The following is a 23,944-nucleotide window of genomic DNA, read 5'->3' as shown; positions in this document are numbered from 1 at the left end:
TATGCCCCAGCATGCACGCATGCACGCATGCACACTCCCTTTTGCTGCCCATCTCCTACTTACCCTGGGAGCTTGGCTTCAATGCCATTTCCTTGGGGGAAGCCTTCTTACTACCTAGAGTAGAACCCTCAGGTAGATGCACCTGTATCCTATTTTAATTAGTGATAACTTAATCTCTATCTTCCCCCATATTAAGTTCTCCATAAGGTGTATTTAACCAAAAGAATGAAGAGGGAAGGAGGAAGGAGCAGGAGGAAGGGGGTCAGGCAAAAGCTGTGTAGAGCCCTGTACCTGGCACTCCCTCCCCAAACCCCAATTCTTGATGGGGCTGGAATGAGAAGAGACAGAGACAAATGAGCAGTGGGAGATGGAGCTGAGAATAATGAGCAAGAAGGTGACAGGACCACCTCATGATGCCTCAGGCCAACTTTCAGAAAAGCTGCTGCTCTTCATTTGCACCCATTTTATAAAAAAGTGCCCCAAATGGGGGCATGGATGGGGAGCATGGGGAAGGTAGGGCCGTGACACTCCACAGTTTTCTGTATGAAGGCAAGTCATTCAACATGTCCTGGCCCACGAGGACATACAACAAGATCATCTCAGAGGTCACCTCTGGCTCCCACGACCTGAGAGTCCTTGTGGGGACGGTGGTGGCTCAGAGCCGGGCACCCACGCTGTGCTGCCTCCACCCGCATCCTCACCGAACGCAGCAGGTTCCCACACGCTGAGGGGCTCACGGTAAGTCCCTTCGGTACATGTACCAAAACATGCAACGCTGAGCTGCTCGGAGCGCCCAGCCCATGGATTCGCCTTCTTCTGGGAAGGGGAGAACCCAGCCCTGCCCCCACCGCACGTGCCCCAGGAAAATCAGTTTCCTGGCGGGCACCAAAGCCACGGGTAGAATCCCTTAGAGCACGAAATGTAAGCACCAGTGACTACAGTGACCCGGGGACGGCAATTCAGAGTAGACCGGCCTACAAGTCAGGCCTCCCACGCAACACTGTTTTCTTCAGTTACAATATTACTTTCCGTGTAACAGCCCAAGGCTCTTTCCACTCCATACATGGGGGGCGGCGGCGGGGGCGGGGGGGGGGGCGTAAAGGAGGCTTATAGTTGTATGCGAAACAGAGTTTATTCCTGTCGTGTTATCTATTCACTCTTGCATTATTTTCCACACGAACAACTGCAAACCTACTTTGCCCCACCCTGTTTCTGATGCCCCACTCTCCTCGTCTGATCCTGTCTTGGGCGCACAGACGCTGCCGCAGAGGTGCTCCGTGGAGACAGGCAGACGCACAAGGCGGATCAACACCACGGCGGGTTCACCCCCGGCAGATGTGAACTTCCTTAAATCAACAGGAGCATTTGTAACCCGTCATGAAAGGCAGCAAGGCTCTCACGATACGAACCAGAAATAGTGTATTACGTGGGCCAAAAGCAATGACAGGCCCATCAGTAACTTGAAGGGCAATTCGCGGAAACTGTATGTGTATAATGCATCTTCGGGAAAAGCCGCATTGTGTTCGGGGAAGCTACTGCTGGTGGAGTTAGTCCATGTGGCTGCCCAGAGGGGAGGACGAAATTCTCCTCCGATCCCCACGTGGTCCAAACCGGGCTCAGAGGACCGCACATCTGTTCATCAGCACAAGGCAAACAGCACGAGACTAACGGGAAAGTCTTCCCATCAGGAGGATGGGCCCCAGAACAGCTGTACAGGCACTAAAAACATTCAAGTCGGAAATCGCATGGACATCGAGCAATAGTTCCCAGGTTACTTACATCGGTGTCGGGTCCCTTGTCCGCACCCGGACAAGAAAAAGTAACGAATTCATGGCACCTCTTGTGAACCACAAAACAGCAAACTGGGGGAGAGAAAAGAAAGTGAGAGTTAGAATAGCCTGGATTTAGTATATACAAGCGTCCGACACGGGCTACATACTGCTAGGAGTCCATTTAATTTCAGTGCAGCCAGAACCTCAGACATCAACCAGACATTTCATTCAGGACTCAGCCACATTTGGTATCGATGAGACTCGCAGATAACAGAATCATAGGACGCCAGCCCTGACCTGGCTGGGGATTCCCAAACCGCGATGCCCGCTGTTTGCAGTTGAGGACAAGAGAGCCAGAGACTGGCACACAGTGTCTCAAGGTATAAACCCAGGATCGAAATTTAAATTACTTTGCACTGTCCTATACCAACACACTCACGCTCATGTACATGTTTATAAATGTCACAACCTGTAGGTGACGTAAACTACAGAGCGTTTATAACTATAAATAATACATGGATACCCCCAAATGTGGGCTACAGAACTCCCTGAGCAAAATTCTGAACTGGGACACTCATGAAGACACAAACCCAGTTCATGGGGACCAGCCCTTTGCAATGAAGAAAGGCTGGCGAACACCCTCACGCCTTCCTGTTTCTGTCTGCTGGCCACACAGATATATATATATATATATATATATATATATATATATATATATATATATAGAGAGAGAGAGAGAGAGAGAGAGAGAGAGAGAGAGAGAGAGAGAGAGAGGTGGATGAAGCCCAGAGGGCGAAGATATGGGTATGCAGAGCCTGAGAAGTAGGATAGGGTGGATTGTTTTCTCTTTAAATAATTATCTTTTAGGGCTGCCATAATACAATGCATTGTAACAGTACATTTAACAAAAAGAAAATGCAGGCCTGGCATTGAGGAGGCAGAGCTGGACCTATGAGGGAACCGCCTATAGGAACACGACAACTGAAGAGCTCTTAAAAGAGCGTCACTTTAGAGCAGAGATGCCCTGGATGAGGGGCTCTTATTCACTGCCTGCCATGCACATTGGTGCAGAAGGGGGTGGGAGAGAGCCCCCCAACGCCCTCCCCCTCCCCCGACCCCACCTCCTGCTGCCTGGGCAGCACCCAATGTGCCAGCTCCTACCAGCCCTCGATCAGGGCCTTTCCACTGTGTTCCTGCTGAAAGCATGTCCACGGCCACACTCTAAGGATGAGTCATAAGGCAGCGCCCTGATGCACAAATCAGTCTCACCCGCTGCCGCTCCCCAGGCGCAAAGCCATCCTTCATGCACTGGAGCCAGGAGAAGTTACTAAAGGAAGAGGCTGGCGGGAGCTTTACTGCCTCGCGGGCCTGTTTTATGGATACAGTGTTTCAAAGGGAAGAGAAACATTCTCATTCCCTACTTAATCATTCAAACATTCCGGGTCTTTCATCTCTCTTTCCCCCTTTTCTTAATCCAGCTCGGCATACTTATCAAATCCCTTTGGAGGGACAGTTTGTTTTCCTGTATTTGTCCTTCCTATCCCCACTAACCCAGCCACACGATCGTACGTCTCCAGCTAACACTATTTCTACTATATGCCCCCCAAATCTCACACCCATGTTTTTTCCTAAGAAGAACCAGGCCCTCCCTGCACAGTATAATCTACAGGCAGCACAAAGCCCCACCACCGATCCCAGAATACTCCTTCCCACCTGCCTAGGAGCCCCCCTTCTTCCACGGAAGTCTCGGACCCAGACGCGCCTGGAAGGCCCATAGGGACATGGAGAGAAGGCTCGTGTGTTTCCAGAGACCCATTTCCACGCGGGTTACCTGAGGGAGAAAGACCCTGAGGGAGGCCTGTCCAAAGACCTGGGGTTCAGAACGGATGATCTGAAGGAAGATATAGAGACCCTGCCCAGGCCTGAGTGACTGAGGAGAGAGCTGGGTCAGCCCTCCAAGAACTGGCGATCAGATGTGCCACGGAGGAGACACGGAGCACTTCCCCTAAGAGAGGAGGTGAAAGTTCTCGACTTGATAAGACAATTTATTGTCGCCCATCACCACAGGAGGATTCGTGCAGGACAGTAAGAGAGTTGCGAGAGGCCACATCCTCATAACTTGCATTAGACTACACTGGTATAGCTGGTCTTCGTTATTGTGTTCATCTCTTCCTATTCCTAAGGTGTAAATGAAGCTTTATCACAGCCGTGTGTGCATAGGAGAAAACATATGCATCATGCAGGGTTCCGGGCTACCAGGTTTCAGGCACCCCCTGCAGGTTTGGGAACATATCCCCCATGAATAAACAGAGACACAGTATGCATAAAAGTTCCCCGCTATCCCAAATGAATGGGGTTAAAGCCATTGCGTAGCAAATCCTGACTCCCAGAGAGAACCTACTAAATTTAATAGTTCAACTTTGCTTAGAACAGAAGACTGGCAGCTGAATGTCTGAGAGCTCCTTTTTTAGAGGCATAAATGGCTGCCTTTGTGTGAGATGGCTTTAATTAAATCTTGCTTAGCTGGAAGGGATGATGAACGGTAACAGCACATCCGAACACAATGACAGTGAAAGTCTCTAAGGCGAGTGAACTGTTTCTTGGCTTTGTAGGGAAAGTAAGGAAAAGCGGAGCTCATATTATATTTGCGTTAAAAGAAAATTATTGGTTTCACGTTTGTAACAGTGAAAACAGTCTTCTCGTGGGATCCATGTTCAAACTGTATAAAAACAAATCAAGTCCACGTGTTTTATCTCAGTCTAAGGAGGGCCATTCTTCAGGCAGCACGCGGATTCGGGCTCTAGGCATTTGGTACACACGCCCATCAAACTCTCCACGGAACCCCGGTCTCCCCATTTCTCCTCCCCTCCCCCGGGAGAATCATCGCTAACCTTTTCCTCGGCTCCCTTTCTCTGAAGTCACCAAGTCTGACGGATGCTCCCTTTTCTGCGTTTCTCCCTGGTTGGATTTGCAATACATTTTGAAGAAAAGAGCTGAGGGATTAAATATGAGGTGTGAAGGAAGGGGAGTCAAGGGTGGCCCTAGGTTATTAGCCAGGGCACCTGGGCACCGCTGTCACCATCATGGACCTAAGAGGGTGAAACTGAGAGAGTAGAAGAGCCAGGGGAGAGAAGTCAGATCTCCGCATTGGCACGGCGCTCACCTCCGGACTTTTCGGGTATGGGAACCCCCGGACACCCTTTAAAATGTCATTTTCTTCGCATCTATCTATGCCTTCATACATATGGCAGAAGTCAATAGTCCTCAACACGTAAGATCATATCATACATGCCTTGCATTGTTTGCGCATTGTTGCCTGACTTTTCGGTACTTGCAAGAGAAAGAACCCTAAATGTAAAGGGAGGTCTGGTAGGTTGTGGGAAATGAAGGGAAGAGACCAGGAGGTAAGAAAGAATTTACCTGGACCTGCAGACTGGCAGCCTGGGAACACGGTCCACAGGAAGGACACGGATTGCGGGAGAAACGATCCTCTGTGTGGTGTACACAGGGGGTTCCGTTTGGACAAGTGGAGGAGGATGTGCTGGTGGGCCTCCCAGGTGGATGTGTTAGGCAAGCAAGTGGAAGGTCAAGGTGGAGGTGTAAAGACAGTCTGGACTGCGGAGGGGTTTGGGAGGCATCTACGGGGCTGGGAGCTGAAGGCAACACAGTGAATGAGGACTCCAAGCCGCCGAGTCGTGGGGAAGCCCACATCTGTGGCTGATGGTGGAGAGGAGGAGGTGGTCTGGGGGGTGAGGCAGTCAGCAGAGCGCGGGGCCTGGGGCTGAGGGCAGAAAGAATTTTCAGGGAAGCTCTAACCATCACTAGCCAGTGATGGCCCCGAAGCCACACTCATGGGAAAAGGCAGATCATGGTGGCTACACATTTGCCAACAGGTGGTTGCTGAACAGCCTCCTTCCTTTTACTTAGTTCCACTATCCCTTATTCTTCAACTAAGATGAAATGGAATAGACTTTTCTGATACCAACTGTGTATCGGTATACACAGTAATAAAATCTTAATGCCCCCGTAACTGTATTACAAAGGCTCGTCTGCTTTATGGAAACAAACAAACAAAAAAATCCCTTAAAGGTAAGTTGATGACAAATCAGGCCAACGTGTTTGAGGGAACATCCTAAGGGTTGATTTTTAAGCTCCGATCCTGCAGTGTTTTTGTGCGGATTTCAAAATCACCTGAAGAATCCAACTTTCCTTTTACATCCGTCCCTAAGGGCATAGAGCCACGTGACTTGGCAATACGAGCTCCATGTGTGAACACGAAAACATTTTGGTGCATTTTGACCCTAAAAAAATACATCGCATGCCTTCAACACAAGGGTTCATCACGCCCCTCATTCTGGACTGCAATATATTTTTAGAGACTTTATTTTTTTAAGAGCAGTTTAAGGTTCGCAGGAAAATTGCATGGAAGGTACAGAGATTTCCCGTGTATACGTCCTGTCCCCACACATGCACAGCCCTGCTCCCTGGTCAACACTATCACCAGAGGGTACATTTGTTACAACTGATGAACCTACAATGATACATTGTAATCACCAAGTCCACAGTTTACATCACTCTCACTGCATTGTTTTTAAGTCTTTTCCTTTTGCCTGGGATAACTTTGCAGGGTTTGTGAGAGACCTGCAAGGCACTAGGGCAATGGTTCTCCACCTGTGGGTCGCGACCCCTTTGGGGGTCGAACGACCCTTTCACAGGGGTTGCCTAAGACCATCGGAAAACACATATATAATTACATATTGTTTTGTGATTAATCACTATGCTTTATTTATGTTCAATTTGTAACAGTGAAATTGGGGGTCACCACAACATGAGGAACTGTATTAAAGGGTCGTGGCATTAGGAAGGTTGAGAACCACAGCTCTAGGGGAACAGGACTTGCTTCCTGGGATCCCAAGTGGCTCACGTCTCAGAACACAGGCCTGCCTCCAGCATGAACGCCCGGCCCGAGACAGTTCTCTCCTCCCCCTGTGAACTGCATGCTACTCTGAGTCTGTAACACTGACCCGCACCACCCATGCAGACGGGGAGGGCCTTTCAGTCCAAAGCAGCAACGAACAACAGCAAACTCATAAACTAAGGTCCTGTTCACACCTCCAAAGGGAAAGATAAGCGCCCACAAAGATGATGGCTGACTAAGCAAAAAAGTGATTTGAACCCGAACTGAGGGTGTGAAATGGAAATTGTGAAATTTCAAATACATCTGGGGCATCTGTAAAGACTCATTTGGTCATGATTATAAATGAGTTTAATAAAGTCCAAACGCTTAAAGGGTTCAATATCGAAGTGTAACCAGACGCCCCAAATGAAAACCACTGGCGCTTTTCTTAATATGGCGTGTTTAACATCCTGGCTGGAATGTGCAATCACATTCATAAGTGTATGCACGGTGCTTGCTGATGACAGAAAGTTCTGTCTCAGTCTTCACGGGGGAGGCAATGGAGGCTCCCACACAAGCATAAACCCACCCAGAAAACACACACCTGGAACCCCCAGGAGCCCAGGAGCCCAGGAGCCCAGAGACGTGACGTGTAGCACTCGCCTTCACGGAGGACATCACTCATTTACAAGCAGGAAACATGGCCGAGGGCCCGACGATAACAGCATCAGACAAGACTTCGGAAAGAACCTGTCGTGGTGGTTTTCAAACGGAAAGCCTTTTGGGGGTCCGGGCAGGTGAGTAACAAGGTTACCCCCCTTCCTTGCCTCTCTTTCTTCTTGTTTAATCCCTGCTTTATGCATAAGCCAAAGTGTTGATATCCTAGCAGCCTCACCAACAGTCAACATCCTTAGCACATACTCGGTCAGTAAACAAACCATCTGGTTACAAGCCGAAGGTCAAGGGTGAAGCCAAGAGCTGGGCTCCCCTTTACACAAGTCCCTGGGATGCTCCCAGCAGAAAGCCAGGGAGGCTGGCAGATGTGTGAGGCCTTTGGGTTTCATGAAGAACGAGCCTTTGGGGCATCTGCTTAGCAGAGATGGTGGAAGCCACTGAAGAAGAGACGGTGGGCGCCCTGAAAGCAGTGTCTAGGAACAGGTGTGCCTGCGGGGTGAGGCCAGAAGTCAGGAGAAGAGGGGAGACAAGCCTGGGAGGGAGGCAAGGGGAGAGCGGAGAGCGGAGCCTGAAACCTGAAGGCAGGAGCGTTTCCAGGAGGGAGCCGTTTCAACAGTGCCCCTCTCACAAGAAGCCCGAGGAAGGTGACTGAGGCTAGTCTGTTGGGTCAGGGACTGGAGGGTCATGTCACACAGAGGTCATGGTTTGGCAGTGGTAAAATCAGAGGAACACAATGCAGGTGGCAGGAAAGAAACAGAGGCAACTTTCGGTTCAGTTCAGTTCTGGCCAACAGCCCTAGCCAGTGCGGCTCCGTCGGTTGGGTGCTGTCCCCTGCACCGAAAGGCTGCTGGTTCGATTGCCAATCAGGGCACATACCCAGGTTGCAGGCTCGATCCCAGGGGATGGGAGGGTGAGGGAGTGGGGGAGGAGGGGGGAGATGCAGGAGGCAGCCAATAGATGTTGCGCCCTCACCTCAATTTTTTTCTCTCTCTCTCCATCCCTCCCCTCCATCCCTCCCTCCCTCTCTCCCTCCTCTCTCTCGCTCTCAAAATAAATAAATAAATAAATAAATAAATAAATAAATAAATAAAAATATTTAAATTCTGGTCAACAAATAGTTACTGACAGCAGCTACATCCCACCTATGGCAATAGGCCCTGGTGATGGTCAAGATCAACTCGGCTCAGGTTTCCCCACGAGCTTTGAGTCTAGTTGAGAAGAGAATCACAAATAGATAACTTCACGGTCAAGAAGGAAGCCTGGCCTGTGGGCTGTGAGTCCAGGGAAGGGCTCTTATTCCAGCCTCTAGTTCACGGAAGGCCTGTGGCAGACAGGACGCCCGTGGCCAGGCCGAAGGAGGATACAAGTCCGGGAGGTTTCCCACCTCGTTGGGACGGCCATGGGGCAGTCTGCAGCAACACCGATGTGAAATTATGAAAACAGGCCTGGCCGCCTCATGCAAACCACGGGGCAGGTAGGAGGTCAGAGGAAAATCACGCTCTGGTGGAAAGAAATGTGATTCATATCGACCAAGAAAATACTGCCTTGGGTCATGCTTCACAGAAGGAAATTATGAAGTTGTTCCAAATGTTGTCGTAAACACTCTCAGAATCCAGTGTAATGTCTATTTTATTTGTTTTAGTCACATGATTGCCAAGCTCCTGTGGGTGTGTGAGGGGAAAAGTGTTCCATCCGTAATGTCCTGGTTTGGTTTTATTTCAGTTGATGATGGGATGGGGGTGGGGACTGTCTCAGAATTGAAAGAAGAGTGTTAACGTTTAGTTACAAATGCGGGGCATCCCGAAAGTGAACATGGGCCCTGGCCGGTGTGCTCAGTGGTCAGAGCATCAGCCTTCACACTGAAGGGTCAAGGGTTCAATTTCCGGTCAAGGGCACATACCTGGGTTGTAGGTTCTTCCTGCCCTCGTCGGGTCGGGGTGCATGCGGGAGACAACTGGTCAATGTGTCTCTCTGACTCTCTCTTTCTCTCCTTCCCCCTCCCTCCGTTCCCTTCCACGCTCTCAAAAAATCAATGGAAAAAATATCCTCGGGTGAATATTAACCAAAAAAACAGTACAGCATTGCTTCTAAAATTATAGGGCGACCACAAAGCCATGGTGATTTTTAATTCTTAGTGATAAATACATGAACCAAGTTTCCATAAATAAAATGCTTTCATTTTCTTCAGATTACATGGGGCTTAGGCGACAAAATCTGTTCACATTATGATGTAAATTTTTACCCACGTAGCAGCATTTCCCTCTGCTTATCTTGGAGAACAACTTAAAAGAAGCCATAATCCACTAATTACCTCCCTTTTATCCAATATGTTGGGAACCAATAAAGCATCAGGGATGTGGAACACAACATAATTACAAGGCAATGAGGCCAGAAATTTCCAGGAAGGAAATGTGAAGGTGTCCAAGGGATCCCGATGCCCACGGGGACCACGGGGAACAAGGGGAGCAACTGGGGAGGCCTAACATAAAGGGGCCAGGAGAGTTTTCATACAAAGAAGGACATGAGGTGCGGAGAGCAGTGGGGAGGCAACGAAAAAAATCAGCCTCGCGGAACAAACACAGGGCACTTCCAATCAGCCCGCCAGGCACCACAGGCAGAGTCAGTGCTTATAACTATGAGTTGTGATTCAGAATTTTAAGACCAAACTGCTTTTTAATCTACACTTGCACACGTGTTTTAAAAACTTACCTTTGTCAATAATCGTCACGGAGAGCCATCTGGTAATTTTAAAAAATGTGCATGTGCTTTTTTTTGTTTTTGCCCCCATGGGGAAGAGTGTGCTAAGGATACAGACCACAGCCGTGGAGGGTCGGTGTCTGAGATGGTGTCTAAGAAGATTTCATTTCACTTCTCTTTCCTTTCGTTCACCTCTCTTTTCTAATTTCTTCAATCATTCGTGTAGTAACTAAAAATATGACTTTAAAGATGATGTTCCTAGTAACAGGCTGCAAGCTCCCAAAGTGATTTCCAAATCATCACCCTAAAAACATAACCTTAGTACATATTTAGAATTGAGTGTGTTCTGTCATTCGGTACGTCCATCAGGTACTTTGTACGGTTCCGAGACTCAGGCTGCTGGGTGCACAGAAACAGAAACTAGAAAACAGAACCGGCAAGCGCTTAAGGGCAGTGACCGAGACCAGCAAAAGAGGGGGAAAGGCACACAAAAGGGAATAACATCTCATTGCTGTCTGCTTAAAAACTTGTCATTTTGCACACCAGCAATTCCGCTCTCAACAATTAAGAAAAAATGACCAGAGATGTGCATAAAAATGTGGCACGGGAGATGTTTAAAACAGCATTATAGATAATGTCAGAGAGCTGGAAGGCAGCTAAGAATCCAACAATGGGAATTATGTTACTAGGTGTCCATCCGAGATACTCCTATGCGAGCCATAAAAGCTGTAGTAAAACTATGCTTAGTTATTGAAACTACTCAAGTTGTTAATGAGGCAACCACTAAGTTGGCAGAGCTGGCTGGTTTGAACAAGACTCACTGTGGGAAAGGCCTGCTGAGTCAGAGAGTGGGGAGGGACTGCTGACAGGTTCTTTCTGGGGCGATGACAATGCTCTGAAATGGACTGTGTTGATGGGTGCCCAGCTTTGAAAACACTTTAAATGAGTGCATTGTGTATGATGTGAATTATCTCAAAGTTATTTTTGAAACGCTCAAAATAAACAGAAACAGTATCACACCCCGGATAATTCAATAACCCTTCGGTGGGCCTTGCTAAGCGGCGTCCCTGAATAACGCTGACAGCTCATACCGCTCACCTTTATGCTTTCTTTCTGAATTTTAAATCATTTTCTCGACATTGAAAGGATGTATTTTTATCCCTTTGGAGATTTCTGTGTTTTCTGGGCGGAGCGTGGGCCTCTGACGTGGTGCTGTTCTGACACCCGGGGCACGTTCTCGGGGGGTTCTGGGCAGTGTGAGCCCAGCGCAGCCTCTCGGTCTGGCAGGACCAGAGTGCGGGTCCCGTGCCATCCTCCCCCTGCCACTCGCCAGCCACGTGATCTTGGGCACTTTCACTTCAAAACCTCAATTCTCTCCAACTCTATGGGGGACATGAACGCCACTGACCTCACCAGGTTGTGAAGGGCCAGGCAGGGTGGTGTAAATTAAGCTCCAGCCCAGATCTGAGACGTTGTGGGCATCCACAGATAACTCTTTTTCCCTTTCACCAGACTGGAGAGAAAGGAAATTTATTTTTAAAACATACACATCCTTTTAGGGGGTTCCAAAATAACTTGAAACTAGTGACTAGATTAAGGGAAGAGAAAAATGGAAAGACAGAATCCAGCTGACATGGAAATCAATGAATGGAAGACACAACGGTAGCCTGGGCCTCAGGCAACTGCAGCCTCCACGGGCCCAGGAGAAGGTAGCTCTTCCTACTTCCTATGAAATAGAGAGACAGCCTCCCAGGGGATGCGAACAGCCACCGCGCAGACTGAAGGGTGACCAAAGCCAGATGCTGACAGAGCCTCAGTGCAGCCGGTGCCTTGGCTGATGTTCTCACAGCCCCTCACAGCCCCTCACAGCCTCCCTCTGAGCCCAGGGCCTCCCCTCACCCAGGCCCCTCAGGAAGCTGGGCCAGGACAAGGGGAGGAGGTGCCCTGGTGCAGAGAGGCACAGGCCCCAGGGGACCGGCGAGCAGAGCCTGGGCCTGCCCCGTACTCAATCTGGACAGCTGAAGGCTGCAGAAGTGTGACCCCTGTCAGTCTCAGGAGGTCAGCTGCCAAGGTCGTCAGAAGCCCTGGCCTCTTCCAGTCCAGGCGTGGGGGGAAACTAGGCAAGATTAAACAAGGACCACCACAGCAGGGAGGAGGGCTCCTCGCCAACACGCATTCCTTTAAATCCTCATCGAGAGCCACCCAAGTCCCTCCTTCCCCAACCCAACTCCATGCCCATTCATGTCTGCAGTGCAAACACCTGCATCTGTGACAGACACTCCTGACCGGCAGGGGAGAGCAAATGCATCCATTCTGGACGTGTGCCGACAGGGAGACTGCCTTATGCGAGGTGAAGGGCGGTAACTGACTTTCCCTTCCAGACTTGGGGGAACCCACAGGAGGCAAGGTTCTCAACTGGGCAGGAAACAGGAAACTGGGAAACACAGGATACTTCCTGGTCTATCAAATTAGAAACCCAAAGAAAATTCCAAAGCTAGACCAGGCTGGTTCCAAAAACCAGACCCTATCAATAAGACACTGAATAATAAGCAGGATTCAAATTCCCACATCTGGCCTCCAAACTACACAAAGTGAGAGAGAGAGAGCGAGATCAACCACAGTACAGATGAAAAGAAGGAGGCATTTTAGCTGATACAGTTAAGCATGTGGTATGGCTGTCAGAAGAACTACTGGATGAGGCTGCATTAACAGAGGTATTACCATCTAGAATGGAGGAGGTGAGAATTCCACACAACTCCTTCTTCCTCCTGAGACATGGCTTGGGGTTTCAAGGGCTTTCGTTACTGTGGTTCCAGTCTCTCTCTGGTTTAGAATGTCCAAAGACAAGCAAGATGGTGAGACTCAGAATCACATCCTAAAATGAAGGGTCGTGGGGGGGGGGGGGGTAGTGGGGGTAGCTGCTTGAAAGGGAAGACAGCCTGCAACTCAGCTCTTTGCAAATACTTGAATGTCTGGTATTTGCAGGAAGGATTAAGCTTGTTCTGTTTGTCCCCAAAGGGTGGAAACTCTATAGGACTAAAGAAAGTGACTGGGTATCGCATTTCTGCTAACTATAAGAGGGGATGAGGTAAGGGCTGTATGAAAATGAAGGTGGCTTGCGGGAGGACTGGGAGGTCACTGAGCTGGTTGCTTGGGCCGAGCCTGGAAAACTGCTCTTTGTGAATACCGGGGAAAACATTCCGATACTCCATAGGCCCCAGATGACACACGGACTTTACAGTTAGTATAGCCACCAGAAACCCTCAAACAGCCAAATTCAACCAGAGCCACTAACCGCAGCGATCCTAGTTCTCACAGTTGTACTTACTATTCAGCATGCCCTTGAGTGGAAAGAAATGGACTTCCGGTACAAGAACACCCGCCCAAAGGAGACTTGAGAAAAAGCTGCTTTGCTTTCAGGGATGGGACAAGGCCTTCAGCATGTCTGAAAGCTCAAGGCTTCGAATGTGGGCCAGGAGGCTGCCAACGTGGCCCTTTTCCACCTGCTGTATTCCGGCTAGTAAGTGCACAGCGTGGCCTCGACGCACCGCCACCGGCCGTTTCCCAGGGGGCAGCGGGAGACTGTCCCTTTCCGATTTGCATAGCAACGGTAGCCTTTCCACGGGCCCCACGGCCTGCTCTGCTGATGAGATGCCCGTGGAGACGCCTCGCTGGGCCTCAGGCAGGGAGCACGCTGCTGCAGGCCAGGGCGCCGAGCAATGCTTAAAGCCCTCAGGAGTGCACACAAATGCACACAGACAGCACTGTCACTGGGGATCTTTGCTGATGTCGACGGCATCACTGGGGTCCCGATCTGGGGGTGCTGCTGCGGGAGGATCTCTAAATTTTATCGCACGCTGTTGGGTCACTGGGCCTGGGCTGGCCACAGGAGAAAATAAGGAACAATAAGAGTAAGTCCCCATAATATGCTTACTAAATAAGTTCACCAAGGGCGAGGAGAGAGTGCGGCAGAGAAGCAAACCACGGAGTCACACGGTTAAGACCTGGGAGGCTGACTTCCCAACCCGCCGGTCTGGCTCGCGGGCTCAGGTTTCTACCAGGACATGGCAGCAGCTCCTGGGCCCTTGTTTTTGGCGTTGCTATGGTGATTATTGGGCTGTGGTTCTCCCTCCCGTCATACTTGGGTTTGAACAACAGTAGGACGGAAAAGGACTGGCCGGGCAGAGGAACTCCATGGTTACTGAGGGTCCTGAGAGCAAGGGGTTCCCTTTCCGAAGGCAGGTGCTCCGGGGAACGTGCCAGGACCCAGGTGTGAAGACAGATCCTGAGCTAGGCAGAGCAGCTCCGGCTGAGAGGAACAGATGGGTAGCAACCCGGGTTGAGCCCATGCAACGCCCCCAGGTGTGGCGAGCAGGCACGGTGACAGGGAAACCTCAGGCCAGGGGACAATCAGAGAGGATCTGGGCCCAGGGCAGACAGGCAGGCACAGGCACCAGAGCCTCAGGGACCCAGCGCCGAGGTGTAAGCACTGGGTTGCGTGTGTGTGTGTGTGTGTGTGTGTGTGTGTGTGTGTGTGTGTGTCCGTCCCACCAGTGCGGTCAGAGAAATCCCTGCCGCTGGAACAGGAGGGAAGGAGGATGGGGGAGGAGAGGCAGGCAGTTGTCCAGCTCTGGCCAATGTGCGCCCCGGTAAGAAAGAGGAGGAGGAACCGAGTGCTAAGCCCTGACTCCAGCCTGGTAAACACCGGCTGCCTCGTTCACCACTCGAACCAGGCGAGCCCAGGTCCAAGCCTCAGACAGTGGCAGAAAAAGCTACCGCCTCTTAAAAAGGCGCCAGTTTCTCTGAAAACTTAAAAATGACCTACAGCTGTTGCCCACGTAACCCAATCCTCACCCTTCTTTTCACCAGGGATCCATGCAGTATCCCAAAGAGGGCTGGACCTGGTTTCCAACAACCTCCTTTGCACGAGGGTGCGGGGGGAGGGGGGCGGGCACTGAGGCGGAGGCCCTGACCCATTTTGATCGAGTCTTGCTCATTGGAGACATTCACTGCCAGCGACTGACCTAAACTGCTGACTCTTCACTTCTTCTCGGCAATTGAGCACTAAACCCAGGGAGGAAATACCAGGTCAATTTTGTGGGAACACCTGATAAGGCAATTCTGTTCCTGACAAAAGAGAGGAAACTGGAGAAATGCTAACAGGGCTCGTGGGCTATATCAGTAATGATTTCGGCTGGTTCCACCCTTTTGCCCTCAGTGAGCACTCACAGGGTGTCTGCACCTGGCTGGGTGGGCTGTGAGCAGGGGTGCCTGCCTCCCCTGGTGACCACAGCCCTGGGAACCAGCTAGGCCAAGCTCAGGTCTTCTAGAAGCTACCATCCCCACCCGGGCTCCAGGGGTGGCTTCATTGGCTGTTAACCCAGTTTCAGCTTCATTGATCGCACTGCTTGATCCAATTCTGATGCTCCTGCTTCCTCATCTTTCCCCTCTGAATCCTGCAGGGGCTTTCTATAGGTGTTCGCCCCACCCCCACCCCGGAGTGGGTCACAGGGGCCCTGAAGGTGAGCCACTTTCTCTCCGGAGGTCAAGTCCAACTCTGCCACATCTTTTCACGAAACCAAGTAGGGACAGGGAGGGCCGCACAGCAAGACATGTTCCCCTCCGAGGGCGTAAGAAATCCGATTGCCATTCCAGCTCCCCGTTAGTTTCAGCTTTGAAAAGTAATTTTCACTGTTCCACGTGCAGAAAAACATTCATTCGGTTTGTCAAACTGGTTCAGACTCAAAGGTGTGAAAATGAGGTTTAGATTTGCTCTCCCCTATAACCACAGAGGGCTGAGGGTTCTGCTCGTGATGACAATGTTTTCCTGCAACAGTCCGGTCTATACCCATTGTTGCCACTCAATTCCGTTCAATATACCTTTACTGGGCATCTATTATGTGCCAGACACTGGCCGCGCAGGAGAGATGAATAGCCTCAGGGCGCTCAGGAGCTAATTAGTAACAGACACAATGCCACTCACCTATGATAAACACTCCCCTGGAGTACAACTTGCAATTACCCTCCATCACACCGCCTGAGAACAGAGCTGGGAAGGTATCTGATACAGAGCATCCAGTCTTTCTTGGTGAGGTATGATTTGAGGATGCCACCCACGTAAAATTAACTTTGCTCTGGCAAATGCTACTTGTGGGAACAAAAACACTAGGAAAATGAACTGTATCAGCAAATGCAAAATGAGTCTGAAGTTTCAGAAATTAGAGAATATGTCCAAAATCAGATTGAAGTTCACTCATTCAATTTTTCCTCAGGCTCCAGAACTCATAGAACAGCTTGTGCAAACGGCACAAAATAAACTAAAAAAATAGGGACCGTGTACAGGTCAGACGTAAGATTTAGAAAAGGGTGGGCTTTCTCTCCCGCGCTGTGTAATTAACTAACACTCAGGTACAGCTGCTCCGTGCCCAATCAGCCCAGGAGGCCAGAGCTGACCAGGAGACTGCTTTTTACGTTTTAATTCACTCCCTTTCCTCTTCTCCTCGAGTATTTGACATTTCTTTCAGAGCTGCATTGCATCGCCTTTGCTGTCTCCCTGATAATTAAACCCTAAAATATCAAGTCCTTCAAGACCGTTTCAAAAGGGCAATTGTCGGTATTGAAGTGATGAGCTCACGGTACCCTTTAAGTAAGTGTGAGCTGCGTGACGGGCGGGGAATCACCAGGACTGCACAGAGCAGGTCCCGAGAGCCAGCTGGGGCCCGGGGGGGCTCCGCCTGTGGTTGTCTCCGCCCTGTAAAAATGCAAACTGGTTCCAGTCCGTTAAGCATCAGCTTGAAATATGTCAGGGGAATTTCTTTCTTGGCATGTGACTCTGAGGTTTCATTTTTGTGGCCTCTTCCTGGGACATACAGCCAAACCTTGTCATTTTTCTCCCCTAAAACAGAACCCATTCAAACAAACGAACAAAAAAATCAAGAAGAAAAAAAAAGAACACGCATACAGCATAATGTGTCAATGGACAGATACACATCGTGAGGATTACTGACTAAAAGAGCCTATCTTTCCAAGTCATCTTTCAGATTATCAACAAGCCCTAGCCGGTTTGGCTCAGTGGTTAGAGAGTTGGCCTCTGGACTGAAGGGTCCCAGGTCTGATTCTGGTCAAGGGCACGTACCTTGGTTGCAGGCTCGATCCTCAGCCCTGGTAGGGGTGCGTGCAGGAGGCAACCGATTGATGTGTCTCTCTCACATTGATGTTTCTCTGTCTCCTCCCTCCCTTCCACTCTCTCTAAAAATCAATGGAAAAATATTCATTAAAATATTAATAGCCACGAAAATAAATTAATCAGCCTGCAGACTGAAGGGTCCCAGGTTTGATTCCAGTCAAGGGCACCTGCCCAGGTTGGAAGCTTGAAGCTAATCAATGATTCTCATCATTGATGTTTCTATCTCTCTCCCCCCTTCCCTTCCTCTCTGAAATCAGTAAAAAAATATTTTTTTAAAAATAGCTAAACCAACAGTTTCTCTCTAGGCCTTGAAGTTTATGGACACTCAGATGGATCCTGACTCTGATTTCCTCTAAGACTCTGGCTATTGGGCCTTGGCACTTAGCACCACTTCCAGAGTTTTTCTCATTTCAAAATACCCCAGGAATTCTTGTACTTAGGGGCTGGGAGATTTAACCCAATGGATCACACGTGTCTGTCAGAGACAGCATGACAGCCATTTACCTGCACATGTATGTATGTGCAGGCAGCTGCTGCTTCTACTTCCAAATGCTTCATCAATAACTCAAGTGACAGAATCTGGCAGCTTGGTGAGCACATAACGTAAACTATGCTTGAAAAGGTTTAATAACCCAGTGACTCTCCAATATACAAAAGTATACCATTCCTACGAGCCCATAAAGATTACACAGAATGATAGATCCATTGCTCAACAGGTATCTGGACATAGATAGGTAGTCCAGTGCCTGTCATCCTTACGCCTAGACTGAACAGATCTTCATGCTGGCGGCAGAGCAGAAAGAGAGGGGGCGATGAGTTCCAAGCAAGCCCTTTGTCTTCAGCAAATTGGCTCACAGCTAAGCACCTGAAGCCCACGAAGAAAGGGAGTGCACGCCTCCCGCAGCCGGCTACCACCAGGGGGCGCTCCCAGTGGCCCAGCCCCACAAATGCAGGAGGTCCTGGCAGGGGAAGCTGGACCATGTGGGGCCCGATGAAGATTCTAGAATACCATCCTTTTTGGAGCTGACTAGGTCGTCTACCTTGAAAGTGAAGTTCCCAAAGATAATGAAGCTGAGCTACTTCCCCTGCCAGGAAAGGAGAAACAAAAGCAGAACTTTCTGAACAGCAGACTAGACAGGAATGGTAATTTAGGAAGGTGAGTGGCGAGCCTGCTTCTCTCCCCTGACAACACCCAGGGGGAGTTCCCTTTGTTTTTAGTCCTTCTCCCTCCCTTCTTTTCTCCCTCCCTCCCTCTTTCCTGATTTCCCTCCCTCCCTCTGGGGCCTACTCTGGGGTCTTGCTGTACTTGGGTTTCAGAGCACATCCTCCACTTGAAGAGCCAGAAGGACAACCCTGGCATTTATTCCCGGTCAGCTTATCGGGGAAAGTGCACCAACAAACACATCAGAAAACAAGCAGCAAGGACAGCAGGAAGCTTGTTTCTCAGCCAGATACGCTCTGTCACTTGCAAATGTGTCGGACCTTGGAAAAAGCATGAATTATGATTTGCCCTCAAAATATGCATCCGCAGGAACAAGTCAGTCAGCGGATTGCAAACTGCTGCACTGAGATAACAAATGTGAGCTGCTGTCCGCCTGAGACCCAACCAGTCACCCCAACAGGACACGGACCTCCTCAGCTACAGCCAGAGAAACCCAACCAGCCACCCCAACAGGACACGGACCTCCTCAGCTACAGTCAGAGAGACCCAACCAGCCACCCCCACAGGACACAGACCTCCTCAGCTACAGTCAGAGAGACCCAACCAGCCACCCCCACAGGACACAGACCTCCTCAGCTACAGTCAGAGAGACCCAACCAGCCACCCCAACAGGACACGGACCTCCTCAGCTACAGTCAGGGAGACCCAACCAGCCACCCCCAGGGGACATGGACCTCCTCGGCTGTATAGTAGACACTCACTGTGCTGTGGCTGGGAGAGTAATTGCCAGGACGTGGAGACAACGAAAAGTAGGTTGTTTCCTTCTAGTTCACTAAAAAAATAGAGGAGCTTGCTGCATATTCTTTCCCAATAGGTAACTACATAGTATAGACCTAGTCAAGGGAAAAGTCACTCTACAGTTTCCATATCTGTAAACCAAAATGCACCCAATGGAAAAGATGTACTTATCTGAATAACTACTATTCCAGAGACACGGCTTCGCCTTGCGTTTTAGCGACCAGAAGGAAAAGAAGTGTCGATTGGAGAACACAGTTCCTGAAAGCAGCTAATAAGTGGCTATAGGAGTCAGCAAAAGGAGCACCGTCTCTGGGATGCCTGCTTTCAGGGCCACGGCGCACCAGCAAGGAGACATAACTCTAAGGAAGTCGATTAGCGTCACATCAATACTCACCAGAGCAAAGAGAAGTTTCACAAATAAAAGCACAAATACATTGCATGCTGACGCTAAAACGCACGAGTGCAGAATACTATTCATTACAGGGTTCTTTTTTCCTGCAAAATAACATGTTTGCCCAGCTGAAGCTAGCCATTCTTCAAGTGTTTTGCTCACAATGAAATCCAAGCTATCATTTAGTCAAAAGCCCCCAGTTATAGATGAGGAAAATGAGGCAGTCAACTCGCCATATTATAATGTAGTGGTTCTCAACCTTCTGGCCCTTTAAATACAGTTCCTCATATCGTGACCACCAACCATAAAATTATTTTCGTTGCTACTTCATAACTGTAATGTTGCTACTGTTATGAATCGTAATATAAATATCTGATATGCAGGATGGTCTTAGGCGACCCCGTGAAAGGGTCGTTCGACCCCCAAAGGGGTCACGACCCACAGGTTGAGAACCACTGTTAATGGGAGTGTTTATAACTCTAGGTGAGCTGCAAGAAATCTGGCTATGGAACATGAAACTAGAATACTGTTAACGTCACCCCATTCCACACACTGGCATCCATGAGACCCACTCATCATGACAGGGTTGCACCATGCTATGGCCGAAATGCCAGCTGGTAGACTCTATGAAAAGCTTCCTCCACAGCCCCATCTGTGAACCAGGGCAAGACGTGGTGTCAGCATCCTTCTCTAAGGTGCTCACAGAAAGAGGAGAATAAGGAGCTACTAAATGAAGAGCCATTTCTATCATGCATGTTTTGGGGGAAAGAGCCATCAGCAAACAACTCTATTGTAGGTTCCTTCTGAACGTGGGTGTAGTTTTGCTTTCATCTAAAAAATTTCTTCTAACTTTTAGAGAACAAATATACAATGCAATAGACACACACATAAACATCTCTTGCTATGATGAAAAATGAATCGTTCCACCATTCCACAGTATCAAATGGCAGGCTCAAACTTAAACTGAGGACACGAGTAATTTTTGGCCTTTTTTTTTTTTTTTTTTTTTTTAATGAAGGAAGAGGCCACAGTTCAAATTCCCATATTGACTTCCCTTTCTTGACCTCAGTGTGAAGGTCCTACTTGTGGTGTCCTGTACCGGAAGAGAAGGAGAAATAAGGTTGGCTTAATGTCTATAATTAAGATGTCTAGATTCTATGTGCAATTCTTATCAATTGTCAATAGCTGAGATTTCATCTTTGATTCATTTTTAAAGCTTCACTGTGGCCAAAACCCGGTCAATAACACACAGCAAAGGAGCCTGTCTTGTTCTCAGGGGAGGAAAAAAGACGTGGGGGGAGAGGGAGAGAAACACTCCCCAGAATATCTTTCCCCCCCCTCCCCCACCTCAACTCCACAAGACAAGACCCAGAAGCGGGGGGGGGGGGGGGGGGGGGGGGCGGCGGAGAGCCATTTGTTATTTGGACGTGACGTTCAAAAGTACTTGGATGTGCTTTTCTAAAGACCGAACATATTAAGACCTAATCTCAGAGAAGGCTGCATGTTTCAGTCATCACCCCGCTTCTGCAATAAACCCCGGGGCAGGCGCTAGGGCACGCGAAGCCTTTAGCGGCCGCTTCGCCGATCTGCGGCACCTCCCACGTGTCTGATCCTGGGAATGATGTTCTGCTTCACAGCGAAGGAGATACTGGAGCCTGGTGGTGTGCCCGTCACCTGGCAGGCTGGCACAACTCCAGCAGCGACACTCCAAGGTGCAGCAGCCCAGCAGGTTCTCGGCCTCAGCAGGCGGGATCGCTGGGAGGGCAGGGCAAGGTGTATTCCACTCGACCTCAACAGCACCAGAGGCCAGAGAGGGATGTAGGGGCTTCTCCCGCCTGCATTGCTGAATTTAGAACCAACAGGTGCCCACAGCACACATGCACAAGTTTGAGGGGTGGGGTTAAGGGATGAAACAGGTGGGCCTGGGGGTGATGATGTGCCTTAGCTCACCAACCCTGTATGTTAATTGTGTGCGTATAAACATATATACACAAGATATTTACATACTTGAAGTGTTTAAATGAAAAAAATCTCAAGGGAGCTAAAGAAAAACACCCTTATGTAGTAGTAAGAACCATGATGTCATGGTTAAGAACCATGACTTCAGTTATACAGATCATGGATACATACATGCATACATACACACCCACACACCATGTTCAACTCTGCTGGGTATTTCTAAGTCCACAGTCAATAGTCTTCACAGGTTTCATTTATAGAATTTATTCTGTGGCATGCTCATTGGTGCTAACCATGCCCATGCCTTTGGACTGACTCAGAAAAAAACTAACCACAGTATAACACTGTGAACTTCATATTTCAAAAACCGCGTGAGAAGCAGACAGAAAGGCAAAGGTTAATTAAAAAAAACAAAACAACTTTGCAAGAAAAGCCGGTGAGCAGGATGGAAAGCTGCTCTCATGAATGATTTATCCGTGAGACTGCGGATGGATTACTCAGGCCGCTGACGCGAGCCTCCTGCACGTGTTCCGTGTTATACTGACAACCAGCACCCAGCAGGCCGCATGCGCTCTCATTTGATAGTACTTGGGGGGGTGGGGTGTGGGGGGGGGGGGAGAATTGCCAGGAAGGAGGTGGAGAGCAATACTTATACACCGAAAGAGAAGAAAACAAAAAAGCCCAGCAAAATCCCAAGTAATTATTTGTTTAAAGCACTCCCAAGGGAATCGGATCATAAACACAGGGAAAATCAGCAGGAACACTCCCAGCCTCTGACCACGCTCTCTCCTTGCTTCTTAATTTCAACAAGGGAGACCTGGACGAGATGGCATTCTCATCAAAATGAGACAGAGCGAAATATCATGTATTCTGCTTCATAAAAGGGCAAGGGGTTCCACGGGAGGACTTTTCCAGAAAATCCAAACTTTGTTCTGCACCGACCAAAGCTTTTAAAATAATGCGAACCATTAATATTTCTAAAGAGTATGGTGGTGTGTACTTTCTTGCCTTCTCAAACAGGAGCTGCATGACATGAACTTGACCTTTCAGGGAGTCCTGATTATGCTGGTCTTTGGTTAGAGTGTTGCAAGGAGCTCGTTAGTGCTTCTGAAGTCAGATTGCTTTTTGTCACCACGTAGTGTCCGCACATGAGTGGGAAAGCTACACGGCAACCCTTGTAGCTGGGTAAACGTCAGCAGGTGACTTTTCCTCTCTGAGACTCTCCTTGCCCATCTGTAAAATGGGGATAATAAACTCGAGCAGCTGGCACATAGTAGGCTTTTAATAAATGTTACTTCCCTCCTTCTACCCTTTTCCTTTGCTTTTTCTAACCACATATAAAGTAGCAAAGTCAGTAGCCAAACCTGTAAGGCAAGTGAGTTTGACATGCTTGCTGTAAGGAATATTAAAAGGGGCCTTACAGGGGGCCCCTGACAGGGTAGGATGGATGTTAGGGGTTTTGAGGATAGCTGTTTCCAGTATTCAGTATTTGTTTAATTTGAGTCTAGGTTCTGTTCCAGAAAGTTCTAGATCTCATTGAGCCTTACATAAATGTTTTAGCTATAACTTTATTCCAATGGCCTAAATAGAAAGTACATGAATTCACACACGGATCCTAACAAAGGACCCTTACTGTGTGTCCTGAAAAACAGATTATTTTTCATGCTTCAATATCTCCATTTTAAAAAATTAAGATCGGTGTACCCCACCAACTGAGTAGTTTGGAGTTCTCGTCTTACGCAGCCTCGTTTGGAAATCACCGCCTTCAGGGCATGACTTTGTGACGGTTATAATATTTATGTCCGGCTGCTTGCTCCAAACAGGCTTGATGGATGAGAGATGACAGGCTTGCATCGTCGCTAGGAACTCTTAAGGGCATCAGACCTCGTTTGTTCATCCTGTAAATGTCGAGTAGGTGATCCCAGAGGCTAATGATAATGACTGAGAACTCAGGAGAGCCAGGTGCTGTGCTGGGGCTCATTAGAGGGGAGTGGGGGGCAAATGTAGCTTAACAGTCGTGAGTAGGAAAACAGTTTATTCTTTATAGATAGATATTTATTTCATAGAGGAAGGGAGAGGAAGAGAGAGATAGAAACATCAATGATGAGAGAGAATCACCGATCTATTGCCTCCTGCATGCCCCACACTGGGGATCGAGCCCGCAAATGGACATGTGCCCTGACCAGGAATCGAACCGTGACTTCCTGGTTCATAGGTCGATGCTCAACCACTGAGCCATGCCTGCCAGGCTTGCCTCCCATCACTTTCATAGTGGATGTCTGTTCACAGAAGCCAGGAGATGAAGATGGATTCGGAAAGCTGGGACTGATACATAAAGCCCGTGCCCTGCCTGCACTAAGTGGTGAGCGTCCTTGCCCGCCAGCTCTAGTTTCTAATGCTTTAGGGA

At 49.0% G+C, this 23,944-nt stretch overlaps 1 protein-coding gene across 7 annotated transcripts in view; it reads right to left on the bottom strand.

Annotated features, from left to right (window-relative positions):
- Nucleotides 1-23,944, bottom strand: part of PRKCA (protein kinase C alpha) — a 291,799-nt gene that overhangs the window by 162,376 nt on the left and 105,479 nt on the right. For 6 of the 7 annotated variants that reach the window (XM_036339873.1, XM_036339874.1, XM_036339879.1 and 3 more), the window contains one exon: nucleotides 1,780-1,862. In XM_036339873.1, coding sequence (XP_036195766.1) covers nucleotides 1,780-1,862 — 83 coding nt within the window. Of the gene's footprint in view, nucleotides 1-1,779; nucleotides 1,863-4,663; nucleotides 5,179-23,944 lie in introns of those variants that run through there. The other variant, XM_036339875.1, reaches the window with a different exon arrangement.

This window comes from Myotis myotis, unplaced genomic scaffold, assembly GCF_014108235.1.
Source record: "Myotis myotis isolate mMyoMyo1 unplaced genomic scaffold, mMyoMyo1.p scaffold_m19_p_17, whole genome shotgun sequence".
In the NCBI taxonomy this organism is placed as follows: Eukaryota; Metazoa; Chordata; class Mammalia; order Chiroptera; family Vespertilionidae; genus Myotis; species Myotis myotis.
This window is presented reverse-complemented; position numbering and strand designations above follow the sequence as displayed.